At 44.7% G+C, this 25,407-nt stretch overlaps 1 protein-coding gene across 2 annotated transcripts in view; it reads left to right on the forward strand.

Annotated features, from left to right (window-relative positions):
- Positions 1-25,407, forward strand: part of LTK (leukocyte receptor tyrosine kinase) — a 166,287-nt gene that overhangs the window by 117,383 nt on the left and 23,497 nt on the right. For both annotated transcript variants that reach the window (XM_038404861.2, XM_043515976.1), the window contains exons 16-24: positions 406-588; positions 996-1,094; positions 1,614-1,766; positions 3,973-4,083; positions 6,019-6,205; positions 7,390-7,480; positions 12,983-13,047; positions 15,280-15,409; positions 19,180-19,277. In XM_038404861.2, the coding sequence (XP_038260789.1) occupies positions 406-588; positions 996-1,094; positions 1,614-1,766; positions 3,973-4,083; positions 6,019-6,205; positions 7,390-7,480; positions 12,983-13,047; positions 15,280-15,409; positions 19,180-19,277 (1,117 nt within the window). The remainder of the gene's footprint in view (positions 1-405; positions 589-995; positions 1,095-1,613; positions 1,767-3,972; positions 4,084-6,018; positions 6,206-7,389; positions 7,481-12,982; positions 13,048-15,279; positions 15,410-19,179; positions 19,278-25,407) is intronic.

The following is a 25,407-nucleotide window of genomic DNA, read 5'->3' on the forward strand; positions in this document are numbered from 1 at the left end:
ACTCCCATGCCCTCCCAGAGGCCATCAAGACTAGCTGTTTCTTTGGCTATGACAAAAGACTTCTCTGATCACAGCACAACCATCCATGTCGATACTGATGATGCCAGAGGCTTATGCCAGGGAACCATGGCCCTGTCACTTTTTAAAGTGATGGACACCAGTACGTGTAGTTAGCAAGTGCTATTCACAGCTAGCTTAGCAACAGATAATATAGACCCTGAACTGGGATTTTCATTGTGCAAGCTGCATTGATGGGCATCCTCACTCCCTTGGTGAGGGGGTTAACTTGAATGCAGGTACATCTTAGACAACTCATAAGGGATATTTTCTCTCTTCACACACTTTCCACCACTCCACTCTGCCCATAACCTGCTCACCTGCTTTTCTCTCTCTTTTTTTCTGCAGGTGGAGGTGGTGGCTGGGAAGACACCACCCTGTTTCCTCAGACTGGGAAGTCCCTCCTGGAAGGTGGAGAGGGAGGCCAGGCCTGTCCCCAGTCGCTAGCCAAACTCCAGTGGGCCACCTCAGGTGGTTTTGGTGGAGGTGGAGGAGCTTGTACTTCTGGCGGGGGCGGTGGAGGCTACAAAGGTAGGTTTGTTTGCCCTATCATTTAGGGGAATGGAGATTGTAGGTACTGGGAACATTGCTCTGGATCTGCAAGGATATTTAACCATCCTTTCGCCTGCCTTTGACCTGTCTAGAGGGAACAGTCCATTTAATGATGATTCATTCTGTTGAAAATTAACCTATTTGCACCAAATTGAACCAAGGCATACTTTTGGATAGAAGGGCTCTGCCAGCCCTGATGGGTCTGGGATGAATGATTTCATTTTCCTCTTTGAGGACATGAGATAAACACATTATCTCACTAGCAAGTCCCAGTGGAACTCCATACTTCAAGAGACCAATGCAAAGCAGGGACCCTGGCATCTTGTGGCCACAGCTTCGCTGTCATTCAGCACTTGCACATGATGATGATGCCTCTTTTTGTCTAGGTGGGCATGTATCAGATGTTGATGATATCACAGCTGATGGGCAGGATGGTGTTTCCTTTGTGAATCCAGCTGGGGAGATCTTCCTGCATCCCCTGGCAGGTAAACCACACTTTTTCTATTCTCCCACCACCGCCTTTCTTCCCCTTTACCTTCTGTCTCTCCTCTCCTCTCCTTCCTTCTGTCCCTTTCTATAACCTCCACCCATACATGTACTTTATGATGCAGAACCTCAGGTAAAGTAAGTTGTCATAGTTTCATTGCCTTCAGTTTACACTAGCTGAGCATTTTCCCCCTACAACTCTCTCCTAGGCTGAGAGGTGACACCAGTCTTCGGGTACAGTTATATGTATTCAGTCCTGACCTTTCCTATCCCCCTTCCCCATTGCACCCCAAGGTTAATCCAAAGGGGTCATGCTCTTGGGGGTGAATTTCAGTGCCAGTACTCATTCACTTCTCCTGGCACTCCTCAAATGGGTGACCTCTGGACTGTATCATGTTGGAATGTGTGTTTTCTTAAGTAGGGAGACTAGCATTAGAGTCTCCTGCATTTGCTTTCTACCTTTACATGGGAGAAGATAAATTAAACCCTTCTGTTCCGTCTGGTTCCTTCTCATTCAGCCATGGAGAGCCACGGGGAGGCCGAGATTCAGGTCTACCTGAACTGCAGCCACTGCCACTCGGGCAACTGCAAGCGGGACCTTGACACCAATCTGCCTATCTGTATTTGTGAGATGGGAACCGTGCTGGCCAGTGACAATGTCACCTGCATAGGTAATAGGTGGAGCTTTATACTCACAGAATTTCTTCTGTCTTCTTTGCATCTCCCCTCCTTCCAGCTTTCTCAAGGTAAAGATATTTGACTCATAAATGATATTGTTCCTCTCTGTTGCCTGCCATCAGAGATATTTCAAACATTAAACAAGTTAATCTTCCCAGCATCTCTGGGAGCTGGGTATTAACTACATTTTACAGGCAGGCAAACAGAGACCAAGGGACAGATTTTCAAAGACACTAAGACATAGGTAGGCACCTAGTGAAATTTTCAAAAGCACGTAAGCAAGTTAGGGGCCTAAATTCTATTCAAATCAGTGAGAGTTAGGTGTCTGTCCTGGTTAGTGGGTGGCACTTTTGAAAATCTCACCAGGTGCCTATCTGCATCTTTAGGTGCCTAAATATTTTTGAAAGTCTGGCCCAGAGAGGTTAAGAAGTTTTGCCACAGAGCTGAAAATAGATCAAAGATCTTCTGACTGCCATTCTTCTACTCTAACTACTAGACAATGTTCCCTCATTGTAAAGGCTTAGAGCAGCGGTTCTCAACTGGGGATTCGCAGTTCCCTGGGGGGCTGCAAGCAGGTTTCTGGGGGTCTCCAAAATAAACGGGGCTTCAGCCCCGGACAGCTGGGCTTGGGATTCAGCCCTGGGTGGTGAAGCTTGCGGGGTGTGCCACCTCCACCCCCTGACTCACCTCAGCGAGCCACCCAGGGTGTGGGTCAGCACCAGCATCAAGTTTCACACTGAGTAAGGAAAATAAAAATAATATTCAGTTATTTATTTTTGTACTTGTATTATCCTTTTTGTGTGTGTGTGTGTGTATATATATATATATATATATATAATAGTGTGTGTGTGTGTGTGTGTGTGTGTGTATGTAACGATCAATTAGGTCAAGAAAGGGGGATGAGCCAGAGAGTCTGCATAGTTGGAAAGGGGAGCCTAGATGGGAATGAGCATCCATCTTTGGAAGAGAGGGTGAAGACTTCTCTCTGTATTTCACTCTGGAGAATGCAGGATTATGAGGAGTGTTGGGAGTAGATGGGACTGAAAACTCCAGACACCATTTCAGTGCCAGTACTCATTCATCTCTCCTGGCGCTCCTCAAAAGGGTGACCTTGCAGACCAGGATGAGTTGCACCACCCCAAAGCCTCAAAAAATCAATGTTGTTTGAGTTGAAAGCATGACATCTGTAAAAGAGCACAGTGTAAATTCATCTGACAAGCAAACAATGCATTCTGAGAGAACTTTGCAGCTGAAAGTTCCCCAATGGGGATCCAGGACAAATGATCATTTTCAGAAGGGATTGTTTTATCAGTAAGGCTACATTTTAGTCATGGTTATTTTTAGTAAAAGGCACGGACAGGTCACGGGCAGTAAATAAAAATTCACAGCCCGTGACTTGTCCATGACTTGTACTATATACCCCATACTAAATATTGGAGGGTGGGGCGGCTTGGGTGGGTGCCAAGGATGCTCATGGGGGGGGCGACCCAGAGGGCACCGTGGGTGCTGGGGGATGGCCACAGGGGCACCGCAGATGCTCAGGATGTGGCCTGGGGGAGGGTGCTGTGGGTACTGGGCACGGGGGCGGGAAGCAGCAGGAGGCCTGGGACTCCTGCTAGTGCTGTGGGGGGGCAGGGTTGGTGGGGCAAACAGACTCCCTACCTGGCTCCTTGCAGCTCCCCAGAAGTGGTGACATGTCCCTCCCTCAGCTCCTAGCTCCGCGGACTGCCCCCATCCCAAGCGCCGGCTCCACCATGGGCAGTCTGTGCTGCACTGGCAGCTGCAGAAGTCACAGAGGTCCTGGAAAATCATGGAATCCATGGCTTCCGTGACCTCCGTGGCAAACTTGTAGCCTTATTTATCTGTAAACATCTTGGGTTAAACACATCTCTTGTGTAACACCATCAAATAGAATGACTGAATAACATGGAGTTAGACTAGAGATGAATCTGTCCCCTTCTTTTCACACCAATTAATACCCATTTGACTGATAGTCGTCATTATTTTCTAACACTGTCTCTTGCAACTCTGGGACATGGAGCTTCCATAGGGGAATTCCAGCTGGTGGGCAGTGCAAATGAAGGTCCTTCACCACCATCATTATATTACTTTTTGGAAGGGGGGAACCATGGCGGGAGAGGTTCTTTAATGGGGCTGTGGTTGTCTGCTGGTTAATGTGTCTGTCTTTGTTTTGGCCAGTTCCTCACAGCCCCATCCCAGAGGGACACCTTCCTCTTCCGCTCCTCTTAGCTGTGGTCATTGTGATTGTAGTGCTTGGAATGGCTCTGGCTTGTGGCAGCCTATCCATTGGTAAGGAACATCTTTGGCTTGTATTAGTATACTCATTCCTGCTGTTGTATTAATCTATATAGAATATATGTGCACAAAGAGTCAAAGGTGTTACCATGACCCTGTCATTGTCCCATGTTAAACTGTTTAAACAAGAGTCAGAGTTTGATATATAGAGACCTCAGTTTTGCTTCGTTCCATGCCAAACAAACTAAGAAATATATGCTAAAGTTTGGAGATTTATTGGTTTGGATACAATGAGAGAAAGAGCTAAAACAAGTTATGAAGCAGTTTAAAATTGAAATTGAATGATTATGTAAAATGGACTAAACCAAAATCTATTAAAAGTGCCTTTTAAAAGAGAGAGTCTCTCATTTCACCAGACAACCCTTCTTGATGGGGGGGGGCGGGCGGGCAGGAAGGGTTAGTTCTGTTGCTGTTCCGAGATGGGAAGGGTGGTGACCTGTCCTGCTTTTGACAAATAGACAGATCCGAGGGGGAGAAAAGACAGGATAGTAAAGATGGGAGAAATACAGCTTTTGCTGATGCTGCCAAGATTCTGGGTAGCAGGTCAATCCCAGGCGGATGCTCTAGATTGGTCGGTTGGCCATAACACCGTTTGCCCTGGGCTCAGACTCCTCTTCTGGTCGGGGACATCATCAGACTGGGCTGGTCCCCTCTCCTTCACCAGTCTCTCTCAGGCTGGGCAGAGCTGGTTGGACCATCTCGTTTCATTGTACTGATACTGCATGGTACAGTTGACTTCATGATCAAATGGAAAGCCAGGAGAGAGACAAGGCAGGATGAAAAATAGCAGGGCCGAAAGGAATGCACAAGGGAAAGGGAGACAAAGCAGGATCTCACATGTCTCCGGCTGGAGTCTCCGCTGATGCGGCAATGATAGCCAAGTGTCCCCACTGATGTGCTGAACTCTTGGTTTTACGACGATGCAATAACTTTTGGGATCCACAGGAGAAGGACAAAGTCCCTGGAGTGGAGCGGAGGTCTGTCAGTCTTTCCCCTCCACCAGGAATTGCTCAGTTGATCCACTTGTCCTCAATACTGAAAGTTTCTTTGTAAAGGCCTTGAAAGAGGGGTGCTGGGCAGAATAGTCCATTTTCTCATTATTATTGCAACACTGCTCAACACCACTGTCCCCAATCTGGCTTTTACCAGCCTCTGAGTTGATGCCACTGGAAGAAGGGAGCCCACCTTAAAGTTATATTCTGCTAACCATGGTACTGATGAGGAATTGAGAGGGGCTCCAGCCAGGAGACTGCCGACTACCAGCCAAAGCCAGAGGAAAACTAGTCTGCCTGCAGATTACATTACTGCTGCTGCTAATAATTGGGGCCAGACTATGTTCTACCCTTGCATAAATCAAGGCATGGGGAGCCAGCAAGAAACATCACCCTTTGTCTGCCCCATGTAAGGATAGGGCACAGTAGTAGCCCCATGAGCAGAGACTGCACTGGCCTTTCTCCTTCTGGGAGAAAACCACTTAGATCACTTAGCAGGCCCTCCTTTAGCAGCCACTAATCCATAGACTGCCGTCATGACCACTGGTTAAAGACAGAACTCATTCAAGAGCATGGCATGCTCTCAGTCTGATTGCCACTTGCTTTGTTATCTTGCTTGAGTGACAGCAAGTCCTCTTGCTCATCGGTTCAGGGGAGGCTGCTCCAGAGAAAGGGAGATGGAGCCCAGGCTTCACCCGGGATCCAGGACTACATATGGCCAATACTCCATGCTCGTGTATCCCATCCAAGATGGAGAAGTTGCTGTAAAGAGAAAGAATGGGGATGATGCTGGGGATTTAAGAATATTACTTGGATTCATAACTGCTGACTTGGTCTCTTTGTGTTGTTGATTGTTCTGTGCTGCTGGTATTGTTTCCTCTGCTCTACCCACATGTTGACATTTCACCCTCTGTTCTTTTGTGGTGTGCTCCCACAGTTTATCACCGTAAGAAGCAGCAGCTGGAAGGAGCCAGAGCACGACTGCAGAGCCCAGAATATAAACTGAGCAAAATCCGCACCTCCACCATCATGACTGATTACAACCCCAACTACTGCTTTGCAGGAAAGGCTGCCACGCTGAGCGAGCTGAAGGAGATCCCCCGGAAAAACATCTCCCTGCTTCGGTAAGGTTTGCTGCTGGGCCTGCTCCTTGATTCAGGAGAGGAATTGTAGCCTTTGGTAAAGGTGGCAGGGTCACATATTTATTTTTTTGAATGTTTAAAATGTGCTATGGAGCATGGAGAACAAGAGACTGAGGGCTAGTTGGCAGCTCACAGTCCAGCTTGGTACAGCCTAAATGTGGCTTTCATGACAGCTGCTTATAACACCTATGCCTCACTTTTACGTTCTACAAGGCACCACTTTCTAAGAATTAGGCCCTGACTTAAGCACATGTTTAACTTAAACTCTTGAGTCACATGTCCCATTGACTGACTGGCTTCCAGGTAGAAGTAAGAAGATTCCCTGTATGGTTCCCTCCATTACACTTTTGGGATGTCCTGAATTACTGGGGCTGCCTGGCTCCCAACAAATCCCTTCCAGGTCCATAGCAATGTTTCCTTTTCTGCATCAGAACAGAAACTCGCATCACAGGGAAAGACACCCTGGGCTACTCTCATGGCCCCTGCAATCCAGCTGATGTCAGTTAAGAGGGCATAGGGAGTATGGGCAAAATTTTACCACCTATATTTATTCTGTTACTTCACCGCCTTCAGACATCAGCCCACAGCCTTCTCTCTCTCTCTCTCTCTCTGACGCCCTGATTCACTGTAGCCTTAATATCATCACTAGTAGCTGAAAGCCCATGCTATTGCTCAGATGTATTTCATGGAGTCATCTGTGTAGAAAAGCTGAAAATGGCTGAGAACTTAAAAATTGGATGGTAACAGACTGCGAATCTCAGTGATGATTCAACCAGGTGATATTCTGAACAGAGACCCCTAAACTATGCTTGTAGCTGCTTCCATTGCTTCACATTGACTCAACAGACCTTCTCCGCTTCAGAGTGGCGCACTGAGTGACATTCCTCGAATCTTATTATATAGATCTGTCACCAAATCTTAGGGTGCTGGTAGCAGTATAGATTCAGGCAGTTACTTTGTCAGCATACAGTAGATTCCTGTGGTTTCAGTACTACTGAAGGTCTAACATTACAGCACCAGAATGGGTTCAGAGGCGATTCTGGACATTTTGACACTAGGCCATGTCTGGGACTGATTACTTTGCCCTGGATTCCAGTTACGAGAACAAGTCCAAAACCTATTCCTGAACTTGATACAGTAATACCTGCTTTTTCTCTTCCCTTCAGGGCCCTAGGGCATGGTGCATTTGGTGAGGTTTATGAGGGGACTGTGATAGGAATCTCAGGGGATCCCAACCCTCTTCAGGTGGCTATCAAGGTCAGTACCTACAGCTAATGGCCTAATCTTTCCTGTACAGTAGTGAATACCCATGAGAGTGATGTTACCATATTAAGGTTCCAATTAGAAATGGCTTGTTACAATTATGATATACTGCATGGTTAACAGTGTTACACATGCTGCTAATGTCACACGTAGGAGTTATGAGCTTCCCATTGTTTTGATTTTTAAGCCACGTAGCAATAGCAGCAGATTGCAGATAAACAGTTCTCGTTTGCAGCAGGACTTTGTAGTGGCTACACCTGATGGTCTAATGGGCGTGGGAACTGTTATGTTAATTTCAGTGGAATAACTGGGCCCACTGTGTCAAAGGCCTTTGCACGGCAGAACTTGAAGAAGAGAGTCTGTCCCTCGGCCTCTGCGGCCAACACCAGAGAGAGCCTCTCCTACTACAGCTAAGCGGAGGCTGTATGAATCTCCGTCACCCACCCATATAAAATATATTAGCTAAAATTAAAACAAAGTGCTAAATCCTCTGCTAGTGTCAATCAGCCCAGCTCCACTGAAGTCAGGGAGCTCTGCTATTTGATACCAGCAGAGAATTTGACCCAAAAGCTTGAGTTTCTCTTATGGTGTTCGCTGAGAGCCTTTCAGTACAGTAATAGTCATGTAAGCCACCTTTAGGGTACATCTACACTTGGAGCTGGGGGTGTGATTCCCAACTCAAGGAGACATACTCGTGCTAGTTCTCGTCAAGCTAGCGTGCTAAAATAGAGTGCAGCTGTGGCCGTGCAAGCAGCTAGCCGCGCCATATAGGTGCCCTCAGATTCCCTTGGCATGTACTCGGGGAGGCTAGCCTGTCCCACAGCTTGCACTGCCACAGCTGCACTCTATTGTTAACATGCTAGCTTGGTCAGAGCTAACACAGGTATGTCTCCTCAAGCTGGGAATCACCCCCAGCTCCAAGTGTACCCATAGACACTACTCCAGCAATTCCAGCCATTACTGATAGTCCAGACTCCCCTTCCTTTTTAAAAAAGGCTCCAGAGGCAATCCTGGCAATTACAGACTGGTAAGCCTGACTGCAGTACAGGGCAAACTGGTTGAAACTATAGGAAGGAACAGAATTATCAGACACCTAGAAGAACATGACTTTTTGGGGAAGAGTCAACACGGCTTTTTTAAAGGGAAATCATGCCTCACCAATCTACTAGAATTCTTTGAGGCAGTCCAACAAACATGTGATCAAGGGGGATCCAGTGGATATATGTACTTGGACTTTCAAAAAGCCTTTGACAAATCCTTCACCCAAGGCTCTTAAGCAAAGTAAGCAGTCATGGGCTCAGAGGGAAGATCCTCTCACGGATCAATAACTGGAAAGACAGGAAACAAACGGTAGGAATAAATTATCAGTTTTCAGAATGGAGAGGTAAATAGTGGTGTCCCCCAGGAATTTGTACTGGGACCAGTGCTCTTCAACATATTCATAAATGATCCAGAAAAATGGGTAAACTGTGAGGTGGCAAAATTTTCAGATGATACAAAACTACTCAGGATAGTGAAGTCCAAAACAAGATGGTGAAGAGTTACAAAAGGATCTCACAAAACTGGGTGACCAGGCAACTGGATGACTGGCCAACAAAATGGTAGATGAAATTCAATGTTAATAAATGCAAAGTAATGCAAACTGGAAAATATAATCCCAACTATCCATATAAAATGATGAGGTCTAAATTGGCTGTTACCATTCAAGAAAGAGCTCTTGGAGTCACTGTAGATAGTTCTCTGAAAACATCTGTTGAATGTGCAGCGGCAGACAAAAAAGCTAACAGAATGTTAGGAACCATTAGGAAAGGGATAGATAATAAGACAGAAAATATCAAAATACCACTATATAAATCCATGGTATCCCCACACATTAAATACTATGTGCCGTTCTGGTTGCCCCATCTCTAAAAACATACTAGAATTGGAAAAGGCACAGAGAGGGGCAACAAAAATGATTAAGGGTATGGAACAGCTGCTGTAAGCAGAGAGATAAAAAAGACTGGGATTTTTCATCTTGGAAAAGAGACGACTAAGAGGGAACATGATAGAGGTCTATAAAATTGTGAATGGTGTGGACAAAGTGAATAAGGAAGTGTTATTTACCCCTTCACATAACACAGGAACCAGGGGTTACTCAATTAAATTAATAGGCCGTAGGTTTAAAACAAACAGAAGGAAGTACTTCTTCACATGATTCACAGTCAATCTGTGGAACTCTTTGCCAGGGGATGTTGTGAAGGTCTAAACTATAATGGGGTTTAAAAAAGAATTAGATAAGCTCATAAAGAATAGGTCCATCAATAGCTATTAGCCAAGATGGTCAGGGATTCAACCCATGATCTGGGTGTCCCTAGCCTCTGTTTGCCAAAAGCTGGGAGTGGATGACAGGAGATGGATCACTCAATGATTGCCCGTTGTGTTCATTCCCTCTGAAGCACCTGGCATTGGAAGACAGGATACTGGGCTAGATGGACCATTGGTATGATCCAGTATGGCTGTTCTGGTGTTCACCCCTTGATAAGTCCCTGTCCTAGGTTCTGGTGCTCTGCCTTTCTCATTCAGTAACAGGTACTCCAGTCTGCTAAGGAATTTGGAATGCCCAAGCTAACACACAAGTGACTGGAAGGCAGTGGACACTAGCTAGTGTTCTCGTATATTGGTGCAGTTGCCTACAAAGGTTGTGAGCCCCTAACTTCTGAAATTAAATGGTGTTTAGTAGCATTAATTATAGTACTGTAAACTCATGTATCAAAGGGCCATGATCAAGTGTTGTGTTTTAGGGCCTCCCCCCAGTTAGGCTTTGTTACCAAAAAAAGGTTTAAAAATCTAATATTAATCGTGAGACTTTCATGAGTCATTTTTTAATGTCAGTGAGATTCATTTGTCATTTTTGTGTATTGTCATAAATATAAAGGGAAGGGTAAACACTTTTAAAATCCCTCCTGGCCAGAGGAAAAACCCTTTCACCTGTAAAGGGTTAAGAAGCTAGGATAACCTCACTGGCACCTGACCAAAATGACCAATGTGGAGACAAGATACTTTCTAAAGCTGGAGGGAGGGAGAAACAAAGGGTCTGTCTGTGTGATGCTTTTGCCTGGGACAGAACAGGAATGGAGTCTTAGAATTTAGTAAGTAATCTAGCTAGCTAGATATGCGTTAGATTATGATTTCTTTAAATGGCTGAGAAAATTAAGCTATGCTGAATAGAATGGATATTCCTGTCTTTGTGTCTTTTTGTAACTTAAGGTTTTGCCTAGAGGGATTCTCTATGTTTTGAATCTAATTACCCTGTAAGGTATTTACCATCCTGATTTTACAGAGGTGATTCTTTTTACTGTTTCTTCTATTAAAATTCTTCTGGTAAGAAACTGAATGCTTTTTTCATTGTTCTTAAGATCCAAGGGTTTGGATCTGTGGTCACCCATGCAAAGTGGTGAGGATTTTTATCAAACCTTCCCCAGGAAGGGGGTGCAAGGTTTTGGTGAAGATTTTGGGGGGAAAGACGTTTCCAAAAACAAACCCGGTTAATGTTTGGTGGTGGCAATGGAAGTCCAACGGCAAAGGGTAAAATAGTTTATACCTTGGGGTTTTAACCTAAGTTTTAACCTAAACTGGTATAAGGTTAGGAGGTTTTCATGCAGGTCCCCACATCTGTACCCTAGAGTTCAGAGTGGGGAAGGAACCTTGACATTTATACTTTCCCCTGCAAGTGGCTAAACCCAACCCTGCAGCATTGAGGGCGTGTCTCCACTGCTGCACTTCACTCAAGTCAGTATACTCAAGTTACTGCACTCCAACCAGCCTAGCTCCAGTGAGTGCGACCACACTTCAGACCAGCACTGGAGTTGCATAGAGTGATTTCACTAGCAGCACAGAGTAATTGGATTAGCAGCCTGATTAGATTGGCAGCTGATGAGTTGTAGCAACTCCAAGCTATTGCATCACCACTGAATTACTAGCTCAAGCAGCTACAACACTGGAGCTTCTATCTGCCCCTCTCCCCCTTCCCCCCAGCGGGCCAGCTAGCTTGAGTTTAAGACCTCATTTAATTTGAGCTAGAGGTTTTTAGGTGTGAATGTGAGTTGAATTGTGGTTAACACTCGAGCTAACTGTGCTGTAAAGACATGGAGGATATGTCTAGGCTGGCAATTAAAAACCCAGCTGAGTCAGGCTAATGGGGCTCAGGTTGCAGGGCTGTTGAATTGCAGTGTAGATGTCCAGGCTCTGGCTGGAGCCCATGCACTAGGTCCCTGTGAGGTGAGAGGGTCCCAGAGCTCACACTGCAGCCCGAGCCAAAATGTCTACACAGCAATTAAACAGCCCATCAGCCCCAGCCCAAGTCAGCTTGCATGGGCCAGCTATGGGTGTCTAACTGCAGTGTAGACATACCCTGAGTGAGTGTGAGAACCCAGAACTGAAACTGCTAAACGCTGCAAGTGAAACGGTCTAGTCTAGCTTCACAGTTCTGAGTGACGTGCAAAAGTAAATAGAGGGAAGAAGTATATTCAGATGTTGTTTATTGCTTCCGTTTTAATGATCCAGGGCCAGATTGTGGCCAGCTTCTGTGTGAGTGAGCAACTACTGCTCCCTGTTCATGTCCTGTCTTCCCAGGTATTCACATAGCTCCCAGCAAATGAGAATCTGCTGTACTTCCTTCTGGAAGACGATATAATGTCCATATGGTAGATGAGAGAGGGAGTGTTAGTTAAAGTCATACGGACTGAGCGCACACAAATCACTTCACGGTGCCCAGATTGGGCAATCATCACACAGAAGCTGGGTTCGTCATGGTCTGGATGTATCATCAGTCCCTTCTTTCAGAGAGTTTGGCTTTGACAGAGCGGGTGGATATAGAATAGGGAGCTTTTAAAAAATACATCAAACATACTCCTTTTGTAAATGGTGCACGCACTAATGTAGTAGATTGAAATAGATCATCCCTTGGGCATTTAGCAAAATGCTGCCCCACCCTCCAAAGCCCATGCTGCAAATGGCATTAGCCATGTTCTCCCTCACAGTCTAGCCTGCAGTCAGTAGCAGACAGCCTGTCTCCTCAGTCTGCACATGGATAGCAACAGCCATATCATCCTCTACAGCGGTGGCCAGACCATCCTGCACAGACCTGCACCTGCAGTTTGTAGCTGTCAATGCCATTAGTACACATTGTTTTAAATGAACTATTCAGACCTGTAGTTGTTAGGGAACTACTTCTTTGTATAGAATCAGGTGTGATTTTCTCTGGCTACAAAAGCACTGCATGTAGTTAAATGCACACACAAGTTAAAAGCTCTTAACATAGGCCAGTCAGCTCGCGTTTCTTTCCTCTTCCAATCCCCTATTCACTGGTCGTATATGACATAAGTGGTGGGAAAGAGAGAGACCCTCATCACAGCAACCACATAATCATATTATATCTTCATTGGCTTTATTGTACATCTCTTAAATATCTTCTTTTTGTCTGGGTGCTTCTCCCCTTTCGTTCCCTCTCAACAGACATTGCCAGAAATCTGCTCTGAGCAGGATGAGATGGATTTTCTGATGGAAGCCCTGATAATCAGGTACATTTCTAACCAGAAAAATTAACTCACTGTCTCAGGAGATTAATAACAGCATGGAGAGACTTTCACATTTAAGTCACTGGTTCCAATCCAGCCCTGATTGATATTAACTACAAATTGCTACAGCCAATGGCTGTTTGGTGGCCTATGAGTTAGTGCATCAGCCTAGTTTCTAATGGACATGTGTCCACCTTGTACATGAGACCCTTACTGGTTATCTCAGCAAAGCCGAAAGTAACTTCTCCAGTGGTTGTTTGGGAAATAAGCACTAAATTCTTTTAACAGTGTTACATGTATATTGTACCTTTCATCTCAGGAAATCTTAGGGCTCTTGGCCATGTAGATCACACGTCCGGCAGTCCTTGTGTAAGGAAACTCCCTTTGATTGAATGGAAAACTGTGTAATATGCAAACTACAGGATTTGGCCCTATAGCCATGCAACCCTACTCTATTCAAATTCAGCCACCACTGGGGTGGAGAGCAGCAGTCAGGTGGCACGCAACATGCTGCATGCCAAGGAGGGATTTTTCAGCCAAGGACATTGGGGCAAACCCTTCTCTTGTTAAAAATGCTATGGGGTGTTTAGGGACAGCCCTGGACCTGTCTCTTGCATGGATGGCTGCACAAGGAGACGGTGCATGAAGCTTCCCCTTTGTGCCCCTCAAGCAGTAGCCAACTACAGCTGTAGCTCCTGTGCTCCCCTAATGTCTTCTGTAGCACTAGTCACCCCAAAGGCCCCGTGTCTCTGCACCAGGCAGCAGAGTGGGGCACTCTGAACCCTCTTGAGGGGTGAAGTCTTGACTAGGGAACCAGTGTAGTGCAGCTTCTCACCTCCCTCAGTGCAGGCCAGTGCTACTCAGGCACAATCTGTCTTTTGATGTCTGTGCAGAATAGACCAGACAATAATTTATAAGGCCAGATCTCAAAGGCCTTCTCATGAGCTAGGTGGTGTATAATTTATCTGCCTAGGAAAGCTAGAGGGCTGAGCCATCCCCGTAATTCCATGCACTCTAGGTATTTCAAACCTGGGGTTTATGCAACTAACTCAAGCTCACAAAGGAAGTTTGAAAAGAGGGAGATGATCTGGAAGAACTCCCCTAATCTCTTTCAGAGCACACAGTTGCTTTACTGGGGAGGTGGCTCTCACTTACCATGGCATTGCACAGATCTTGCCTGGCAAAGCACTCACCAGAAAAATCCAGAAAGAGCCACACCTATTATAATTTCTTGCAAGCTTTTAGACAAAATAAAGTGTCTGAAAGCCATCATGAAATGTATTGCTGGGGGTTATTTATTTTTATTGCTCTTTGAATGTTTGGAATAAAACCATTCCTGTACGTGTTTGTATATGGATGACTTCATCTCACAGCTAGGATATGCAGCTGGGATTGATCTATTAACATCAGTCCATCTCCCACAGACTGTTGGAGTTCTGATTGGCAAGGCAAGAGGCAGCAGTGCTGATGCATGATTTTTTAAAAGCAACCCACTAGATCATTTCATAATGTTTTGATTTATTTAGTAGGGTCTTCCCTCTTTGTCCCTCCACCCCATCAAAGTCCTCAGTTCATATCTAACCCAGGTTGGTAGTGATCAAAAGTCACAACCTTCTGATGATAGTTTGGCAGCCTATGTTAAATGAGTTGATTGTCTCCACCCAGTTCCTTGGGGACAGAAAAATTACAAAACCAATTGCTACAATTGGCACTAGCTGGTCCTGTTTCTGGCAGACGGGACACTGAACTGAGACCCCCAACTACACAGAAATTTATTTAACAATGAAAAAAAATCAAATCCCCACATGATAGCATTTCATTTCAAATAGCTGTAATATTTTGGATTTAAAAGCTATAAGATATCACATTTCCTTTCTCCCATGACCCCGTCACAGTTAAATCCATGAATCTTCTCTGCATTAGAGAACCATGGCAGGCGTGTATGGAGGGAAGGTGCTGTTGTATTTGGTAGCTTTTGCCACTTTTCTCCCACTTTCTGAAGTTCGATTAAGGCAAGGCTAAGCAGAATCTCTTTGGGTTCCTTGTAAGTAGAGCTGGGCTCAGGGCACCATGCTTTGATTTAGCAGAGGTCTAGATTTGCTTTGACAGTGTGTTTCAGAACCAGGTTCTATTTAATCTGCTTCACCAAAGTTCAGGGGGAGTTGGGCAAGAGATTTTATCCCCTCTCTGATTTTGTCTCCTCCTTTCCATGTCACTGTGGTGGTCGATTTGCAGTAAGTTCAGTCACCAGAACATTGTGCGGTGCATTGGCGTGAGCCTTCAGACACTGCCTCGCTTTATTCTGCTGGAGCTCATGGCCGGTGGAGATATGAAGAGCTTCCTTCGGCAGAATCGACCCCGGGTGGTGAGACCATCTTTCCCTTTCCACTTGTATCCGTTTTCATTATGGGACTTTAATAGGGCTGACCTCTTGATTCCCAATTCCTACAAACCTCTGGACATTTCTCCCTTTCCCTTGACTTGAGCAGATGCCAATAATAGAAAATGATTCTTGATTACGTATTTCAAAGACTCCAGTTTATTAGCAATCAAGGAGGACACAGAGTAAATGATGTTTTCCTGTCATTTCCCCTGTTCTCCGCCAGGGTCAGCAGGACACCAGCACTTGAGAATGTTCCCTCAGCCTCCATCACACTGCTGTGTCAAGTGAAAAGCTGAAATTACAGCAAGGACCCTCGTTAACAGGAAGATGTTAGAGCAGCTCTTTAGTTGGCATAAATTGACATCACTGCATTGACTTCAATGGAGCTATGTCAGTTTACGCCAGCTGAGGATCTGGCCATACATGTACCATTAGTGTTGAATGAAATAGCCAATGCAACTAAAAAAGAATCTGGAATTAGCCTTGGGTTTTCTGCTTGTGGGTTGTTCATGAATCAATGCTGATTTCCACCAGTGTATTTGTTATGGGCAAAAGGCTCCATGAATAATTTGGATGAGCAGTTTTCAACGTATTGGCTGTTCACAAACTGCTAATTTCAGCTATTTGCTATTGGTTATTCAGAGTGTTACTGGTAATGTAACTTGTATGATATTGCTTCTGCTCCCTGAGTGGATAAGTGAAACTTTCTAAACAGGAGAATAAGGCCTGCTCTACAACCATTGTTTGTATCGGTGTAGCTATATCAGTTAGCCACAACCCATAGTGTGGACACAGTTATAGCAGTATAAAGGTGTTGTACACAGGTGTATTAGCGACAAGGTGGGTGAGGTAATATCTTTTATTGGACCAACTTCTGTTGGTGAGAGAGACAAGCTTTCAAAATACACAGAACTCTTCTTCAGGTCAGCTCAAAAGCTTGTCTCTCTCACCAAAAGAAGTTGGTCCAATAAAATACATTACCTCAGACATCTTGTCTCTCTAATATTGTGAGCCCAACACAGCTACATTAAACTATACCTGTATTATGCAGTGTATTCCCCTTCTCATAATAGAATAAATTATACCGGTGTGAGTACTTTCAACCACCTCCACACCAAGGGGGTTGTAGGGATTTAACTAGGTCAGTATAGTGAAAGTAGTACTATACAACTTTTGTGAGGAGACAAGGCCTATGGAACGATGAATAGTGACTAAACAACAGCAAAGAGCGAATGTTCTCATATGCACACAGCGAATACGAGTAGTAGTGTGAAGAACAATAATTTCCTAAACATTTGTGTGAAAACAAACCTGCTATCAAGAATGTTAGCAACAAACAAAAGGGGCAAGAATTTAGTTGAACCAAAACAGCCCTTCCAAATTCAAAGGAATGTTCCTGAAAAATTCAGCCAGCTCTAGATCTTGCCATGGGTTTGTTTAGCCACAGTAAAAATGAAACTCCATCTGCCTCCTGACAAAGGTATCCCAAAACATGCTGATCTCTGCCTCCCTGTCTCTTATTTACTCCCTCGCTTTCACCTTTATAAGGTACTTGATTATAAGTCTAACCTTCAATGGCAAATGTCCAAGTGTTGTGTACAATAAAGACATGACCCATCTAGCTAATTAAACACCAGCTGCCAACAGCTAGAGTACTAATTACATGGTTCCAGGCTGTGAAATGAACAAGGTAACAGCATCCAGAAACAGGAGAAAAAAGAGCACTTTGACTTGACATCTCCAGGAGCTTCACTGTGCTTGGTAGTAATTTCTCACCACCTGCTCCCAAAGCACTTGTCATAACAACTTTCCTGGAGATACACCAAGGAACTTTCCCTGCAGGGGAAGAAATGATTGCCAGAGAATAAGTGGGTGTCACAGGTGAGTGTGTGTGTGTTGGGGGGGGAGTTTTGGCCCAGTCTAAATAAAATGGCCAACACTTCTATCGAAGGTGTGAAGTGAGAACTGCCCGCTGTGGCAAGCGGTGTGAAAATAAGCACAAAGGAGCTTTAAAAAGTGGGAGAAGGGGGCTTCTAAAGAATGACTCTAGGGATGCTAATGGGTCACATAGCAAAAATTTGTGAGGTATTTTAAAAACCACATCCATCTGGGATTTTGAAAGGACAGAGAGAGGGAGCACATGTGAGAGAGCAAAGACGAGAGACTGCACTACTCTGTGCCAGCACCAAACCCAAATGACCTCCAGACCTGTAACTTCCCTTGTGATGGGGAAGAGGTAGGACTCAGGAATAATAAACACAAAGGGGACTCTTTACGTAGGATCCTATGCACACAGATGCTGTAGCTCTCCCTGGCTCTCTAAGTGCACAGACTGATGGAAACGCCTTGGGGCTGTCTAAGCAAGCACACAATGGTTTGTTGAATACACTGTAGCCCCAATGCAGATTTTTTTAACCCAGAGAAATCCACACTCCCAGCACTATGGGAGTTAAGCTGTGCTCTTCTCAGTGAGTACCATTGTGATGCGGTGTCTATCCCACACAAGGCTTAAGCTTCAGAGTAGCAGCCGTGTTAGTCTGTATTCGCAAAAAGAAAAGGAGTACTTGTGGCACCTTAGAGACTAACAAATTTATTAGAGCATAAGCTTTCGTGAGCTACAGCTCACTTCATCGGATGCATCCGATGAAGTGAGCTGTAGCTCACGAAAGCTTATGCTCTAATAAATTTGTTAGTCTCTAAGGTGCCACAAGTACTCCTTTTCTTTTTGCGAAGGCTTAAGCTGGTCAGGTTGGCCTATTAACTACCTAGGCTGTACCGAGGAGGAGTAGCTAAGGATCAAGAACTAATTAGAGATGAGGCTTAGCTGGAGAGGAACGGGAGGGGCCTGTATAAAGCCCAGTGGCGGAGAGAAGGGGGCAGGGGGAGTTGCAGAGAGAGGCTGCAGTCAATGTTACGGTGAGAGAAGGCCAAGTTAGGAAGTAGGCCAGGGATACAGCAGTAAGGTTTGGGATTGTGCAGACCTTGACTGCTTGTTGTAGGGAACCCAGTGTAGTGCCGGGGGGGGGCTGGATTTCCCTACCAGCCATTGGACAGTGGTGCTGTTAAGGTGTAGTGAGAGGAAGGACTGCCTGGGACAGTGGGTCCCAAGAAAACTTGATACCTTGGAAAGGGAGGACTACAGAGACCTGGCCGGAGGGCCAAGCCATGAAGTGGGAGCCGCTGAGTCCCAAGCGAGTGAGACAGGAAGCGTGATGGAGTGAGCAACCACAGGAGGGACGCTGGACTGGTAGAGCTAATCCCCAGACGTGGCCAGAAAGAGGTGCTCTGGTGGTGACTAGTGACACCGTGCTAACCTCACTAATTTTTGCTGTGTGACCTATTAGCATCCCCAGAGTAATTCTTCAGAAGCCCACGTCTCCCTTCTCCCACTTTTTAAAGCTCCTTTGTGCTTATTTTCACACCACAGCAGGCAGTTCTCGCTTCACACCTTTGATACAAGTGTTGGCTATTTTATTTAGACTGGGCCAAAACTCCCCCCTCTCCCCCCCAACACACTCTCAGGGGGAATCTAATAGACTCACTTCCTGTGTCTGGCAAACTTTAACCTTAAATAGAAACCTATTCTCTCCTTTGACCCACCTCCCTTCCTCTTCATTCCTGTCGTTTTATTTCCTTCCCTGCCCTCCTCCCCCCACCTTCTGTATATCTCTCTTTTCCTTCCCATCTCTCTCTCCCCCCCACCTCACCACCTTTCTCCTCTTCTCACCTGGGTGTATCTCTCTCTTATTCAGAATCAGCCATCCACTCTGATAATGCAGGACCTGCTGAACATAGCCTGGGACATTGCTTGTGGCTGCAAATATCTGGAGGAGAACCACTTCATCCACAGGTGAGATGGGGCAGTCTGGCCCAGTGTGAAGGTTGCTTTAACTCCACTGGGCTTGTACAAAGCCTATGGTTTTCCCTTTGCAAGGGAATATGCATACATGTTTTTCAGTTTGAATCCATGTGGCTTTATGCTCCCCAAGATAGACTGAGTCTCAAGATCCCAAGGAGAAGCTCAATTGAACCCATAGGGTTTTGACAGATTTCACTGCAAAAAACATGTGGGAACAGGAATTTCTTATGTTTCTGAAGCAAAAACCATAAGCAGGTTGAAATTGGACCTATTTGACTTGAAAAGTGGTCAGAAGTTAGAGCTTGGTCTGAAGCCAAAAGCAGGCAGGTCTCCTTGTATAGCCCTAGGTAACCATTAAGATAAACTATTGTGGTGCCTTCACAAGTGACTACCTAAGTGACCGGTCAATCAAGAATATAACTCATGATTAGGAAGGTTTGGGGATGTTAGCTAATCCCTGAACACAGAACAACTAATGATGCCACTTTAATAGCAAATATTATAGCGGTTTCCATGTTATAACATGACAAAATGGTGTGAACCCTGCTGCTTTGCACACAGTGCTAAAACACCACATTATAGATAAAGATTTTCAGAGGCAAAAATGGGAGTTAGGTACCCAAATCCTATTGACTTTCAATGGGAATTAGGCTCCTTGCTGCCCTTCCTACTTCTAAAAATCTCCCCCTTGACTGTGTACACTTCCATCAGTTCATCTACAGCAGTGGTCTCCAAAGTGGGTGTGCAAGATCATCCATTGGGGGGCGCGGCACGAGGAGCATCACCGGGGGAGGGGGAAAGGGCAGCCAGAGGAGCGCTGCCCTAAGATTGTCCGGAATCCCGCCCTTACAGTGTGCTGCCCCAGGCATGTGCTTCCTACACTAGTGCCTGGAGCCGGCCCTGCGAGGTATCCTGAGGGGAGAGTGGGAGTTCCACAATGCGGAGGGGTTGACAGTGGCGCTTTTAGCGTATTGCAGTTTGTGTGTGCCTGGTTAAGTGGATTGTATTATCTAGTTTTATCTAAACTAACCCTCACAAAATGGACAAGTGGCTTAAAAAGATTCCTGCAAAAAAAACGCAGATTGAAGATACTAATAATGCGAGCACAAGTGAACAACAAGAAAATGGCAGAGCTGATAGTTCTCCTACTCCTAGTACAAGCTCTTGGTCAGCCACATTACGAGGTTAAAAACAATGACTATCTAATCAGATTTGACAAGAAGTCGGGCAAAAAAATTCGAAATTATCAAGGAGACTATTTGAAATATGGATTTACATCCACTATCGTTAATGATGAACCTCGCCCTAAGTGTATATTGTGCCTTGAGATACTAGCTAATGATAGTATGAAGCCATCACAATTAGCAAGACATTTAAAAACTAAGCATCCAGAACATGAAGACAAACCTCTACAATTTTTTCAGCGATGTTTAAAGTCATGCGATACTCAATCCAGTACTTTATAAATTTTCACTAAACTTAATGATAAATGTTTAGAAGCCTCTTTTGAGGTTTCTTACTTAATAGCGAAAGACATAAAGCCACATACCATTGGGGAAACGCTTGTTCTTCCTGCTACGGTAAAAACGGATGAAATAATACACAGAAAACAATATGGCAACAAACTAAAATGCATTCCTTTGTCAGCAAATACTGTTGGAAGACGCATAGAAAACATTGCTGAAGATTTGAAGAAACAAGTATTAGAACAAATTACGCAGTGTGGGAGGTTTACTATACAGTTGGATGAAAGTACAGAAGTTTCTAACATGTCTCAGCTTATGGTATTTGCTAGATTCTGTTTCAATAATGAAATACACAAAGAACTACTTTTTTGTGAGCCACAAAAGGAAAGATGTACTGGAAAAGACATATTCTCAACAGTAAATGACTTCTTTAATAAAAACAACGTTTTATGGAAAAACTGTGCACGTGTAACCGCTGATGGAGCGGCTACTTTGACTGGAATAAAGAAAGGATTCCAGGGTAAGGTTACAGAGATAGCACCGCATATGAAATTCATTCACTGCATCATTCATAGGAAAGCTATTGCAGTAAAGAAATTGGAGTCAGAAGTGCACAAAGTGCTACAGGATGTCATCGATGTGGTTAATTTTATAAAAACAAGACCTTTAAATAGCAGAATCTTTACAATACTTTGTAATGGGATGCGGAGTGACTATGAAAAATTTTTGTATCACATAGAGGTTCACTGGTTATCTCGTGGCAAAGTGCTTAAAAGAGTTGTCGAACTAAAAGATGAGTTACTCATTTTTCTTTTACAAAAAGACAAGTGTTCTAAATTTGCTGACCATTTCTGTGATGACAAGTGGCTGTCAGTAGTATGCTACCTAGCAGATATTTTTGAAAAAATTCACAAACTTAATCTGTCCCTTCAAGGTAAAGGTGACGTTTTAACAATGAGTGAGAAAATAACTGCTTTTTCAAAAGAAACTCATGATATGGAGAGTGCATTTTGAAAACGGATGTTTGGAAATGTTTCCATTGTTATGTGATTTTGTTGCCAAAAATTATGTAAGTGTGACACCTATAAAAACTCTCTCATATCTGCACACTTAAAAAACTTGGAAACAGAATTTTCTAACCTGTTTACAAATCTTCCAAACGAAGAGTTTCAGTGTTTTGAACCCATTCGTTAAAAATATAAAAATGCAACACCTTCTGATTAGTTTGCAAGAACAACTGATTGACATCAGGGAAGATGGAAATTTACTAGCCGCATTTCAACAAAAACCTTTGCATACTTGGTGGATGGGATTGAAAAATGAGTATCGTGATTTAGTAAGTGTAGCCAACGATGCACTTCTTCCATTTGGATCTACGTATCTTTCTGAAGCATCTTTTTCAGCTATGACAGCCATTAAAACCGAGATGCGAAATAAACTGAACTTAGAACCAGACCTTCGAATCGCTGCATCACAAAGTGTTAAACCGAGATTTTCAAAAATAATGAAGCATGTTCAAACCCATTGCTCTCACTAAAAATATTATTAATAATTTTTTTAGTGAGCAAGTTTTTTGTATCGTTAATTAAAAAAAATTTTTAAATGTTTTTCATCTCTCATCCTTTTTTAATTTCTATTTTTTGTGTTTTATAATGTACATAATAGTACAGTATTACATGTATATAATTTATACATAAATATACATATATTGGGGGGGTGCTCAAAAATTTTTTACTGATAGGTGTGCGTGATCAAAAAAAGTTTAGAGGCCACCAATCTACAGGATATCTGTTGTATACACACTTGAGGTTCTTCCTGCTTTCCACTAGATGGTAGCATTACCCTACCCAAATGTGCATGAGACTAAGGAGTAGTTTATTTCTCTCTCTTCTGACCTCGCTGTAATTGACTTGTTGATTGTTTGAGTAGCATCAGCACAGAATAACCTTTGATGTTTGATCCATTGACTAGGGAAGCAGAGAGCAGGTGGATTCAGAGTAAAGCAAAGCAGGGCTTATGCAGTATGGCGTAGTGGGTAGGATGCTGAACAAGGAGGAAGGGTATGTTTGCACTGCAATCACGGGTGGGACTGCGGCACATGTAGACATAACCAAACTAGCTTTGATCTAGCTAGCTCAGATTGCAACAGCAATGAAGCTGCAACAGCCTGGGCGGCAGCACAAACTCTGCAAACCAACCTGGGCCCGAGGGTATGTACTCGAGCAGCTAACTCAGGCTGCTGCCCACACTGACATGGTTTCACTGCAAGTCAGTTTGCCTCTTTGTGCCTCAATTTCCTCATCTGTAAAATCAGGCTAATGAGATTTGCCACCCTACTATCTGTGGATGTTGTGCTAAAGAAGAGCTAACAAGGGCTACGAGTAGCTTCTAAAAATTCCCAGTTGGCTGGCAGCATCTTCCGGTTCCAACTGAGAGCTGGTTTCAGTTCATGGAATTCCCAGGCATCTTGCTGAATTCACCTGTCACCGCCACAGCTCTAAAAGCTATCATGTGCCCAGCTCATGGCAGTGAAAGGAGCAGGGACCCACACCCAGGAGGCGGGAGTAAGTTTCAGATGGGATTGCACTCAGGGTAGCTAGCCTGTCTCACTGCCCATGCAGCCAAAGCTATACTGCTCTTTTTTAGCACACTAGTTCAATCAAAGCTAGCATGAGTATATCTGTCTGAGTTAAAAATTACACCTCCAGCTCCAGCATAGACATGCCCACGGTGTGTGTGCTACACAGTAACAGGGTGCAGGGATGCCAGGAAGGGGAGGCTTCACAGTGGCAGGCAGAGCAGAGTATCCACACTCAGGTAGAAGCACACGTACACACATATCCCCTTTCTGCAGAGCAAACAGGCTTAACCGCTACACTGCCAGGCAAGGGTGGGAGAGACTGGATGAAAAGGGGGAAACAAACAAGAGGCAGGCAGCAATCTGAGCAGGGACCTGTGAGGCTGGTGTTTTGCTTTCCTCATGCTCTTTTGGTTAGGGCAGTGGAGGAGGAGATTGGATGCTGGGGTTGTGTTGTCAGTTCTGCCACTGATTCAACATGTGGCCTTAGTCAAGTTACTTCACTTGTAACTCAGATGAATCCTCACAAATCCTCAGATGAATGTTGCTATAAAGGGATTATTATTTATTATTACTCAAGTACAGTACAACATATGGAAATTCTAATAATATCTTCTCACTGTAAACATTTCTAAAAAGGACGTTAACAACTCAGGACTGTGCTGGCTTGCCAGCTTACTGACACAGGGCAAGATTGTGACTATGTGGGGGAGTGAAGGGATGTAAAGCCCCAACCCTAACTTCTTGCACAGCTGTCTGGGAAGGGAGAGTGGGGTCTGTGAGTCCAAGTAGGCAGAAAGAAACAGGGAGTGGGTGGATCCAGGACTGTGCCACCCTCTCCCACACATACCCCATACTATGCAGTAGAGTGGTTAGTTGTGAAGGGCTGTAAATGCTGTGCCTGGTAATCATCCAACACAGCATATTCTACCTCCTGCACGAGGCAGGAGCTTCAGAAGAATTCAAACTCAGAGGGGTGTCCTGAGTCACGCTGCCTTTCTGCAGCTCTTCCTGAGCTGATACAGGTATGTGGCACCCCTTACTCAACATAGTCTATACAAAAAGAAAAGGCATACTTGTGGCACCTTAGAGACTAACAAATTTATTAGAGCATAAGCTTTCGTGAGCTACAGCTCACTTCATCGGATGCATCCGATGAAGTGAGCTGTAGCTCATGAAAGCTTGTGCTCTAATAAATTTGTTAGTCTCTAAGGTGCCACAAGTACGCCTTTTCTTTTTGCGAATACAGACTAACACGGCTGCTATTCTGAAACCTGTCATAGTCCATACAGTGTGACAAAGGAAGTGCTCATCAAAAGCTGAACTACATGCGAGAGGCTGAGGATTTTCATAGCTGTCTTATAAACTGTTTCTCAGTTTCTTCCACATCAGGGAGTCTCCACAGTGGGGTGTTCGCCATCCCTGTAGAGACTTGGATCTTTGCTCTGAGCCCTTGGTTTCGGACCAGCCCTCAGGTAGAACTCCCCAGACTGCTTTGCTTCCAAGTGGCATACATGGTAGAATTCAGGACTCTCTGTGGACCAGACCTGCCATAGGACTTGTGAAAGACTTTTCTCTGTATCTTGATTTCTTCATTTCCCTCAAGGATTTTCTCCTCAAAGCAGCTAAACTCAAATTCTTTTGGCTTTCTCCCCTCAGTAAAGGCAGGCAGCCAGCAGGAACCCAGCTAGTATGGGGGCAAGGTCCAGACCGAGATCGTTGAGCAGCTCACATGGAAATTCCCTCCACTGAGACCAGGCCAGAACCAGTGTCAGGCTCTAGGTTCCAACTGACACATGGGGCAAGTTTTTTTTTTTCAAACCCCCTCCCCTCCTCCAAACATGGGATCCCTATTCCCACACCTTTCAAAGCAAGCCATGAAACATTCTAACTCCTGTGAATTCACAGATACCAATGGGCAATTTGTCTCACTCTTCGTTAGGTGCAGACTGCGGTCGGTCCCCACTTAGCCCAGACCCAGCAGCAGGAAGCGCAGGGTGAAGAGATTCAGATCCTGCTCTCTGAGAGATGGACCAGCTTCTAGGGGTCCCACAGGAGGTCATGAAGTGGCTACTGC

This window comes from Dermochelys coriacea, chromosome 6 (genome assembly GCF_009764565.3).
Source record: "Dermochelys coriacea isolate rDerCor1 chromosome 6, rDerCor1.pri.v4, whole genome shotgun sequence".
Lineage (NCBI taxonomy): Eukaryota > Metazoa > Chordata > Testudines > Dermochelyidae > Dermochelys > Dermochelys coriacea.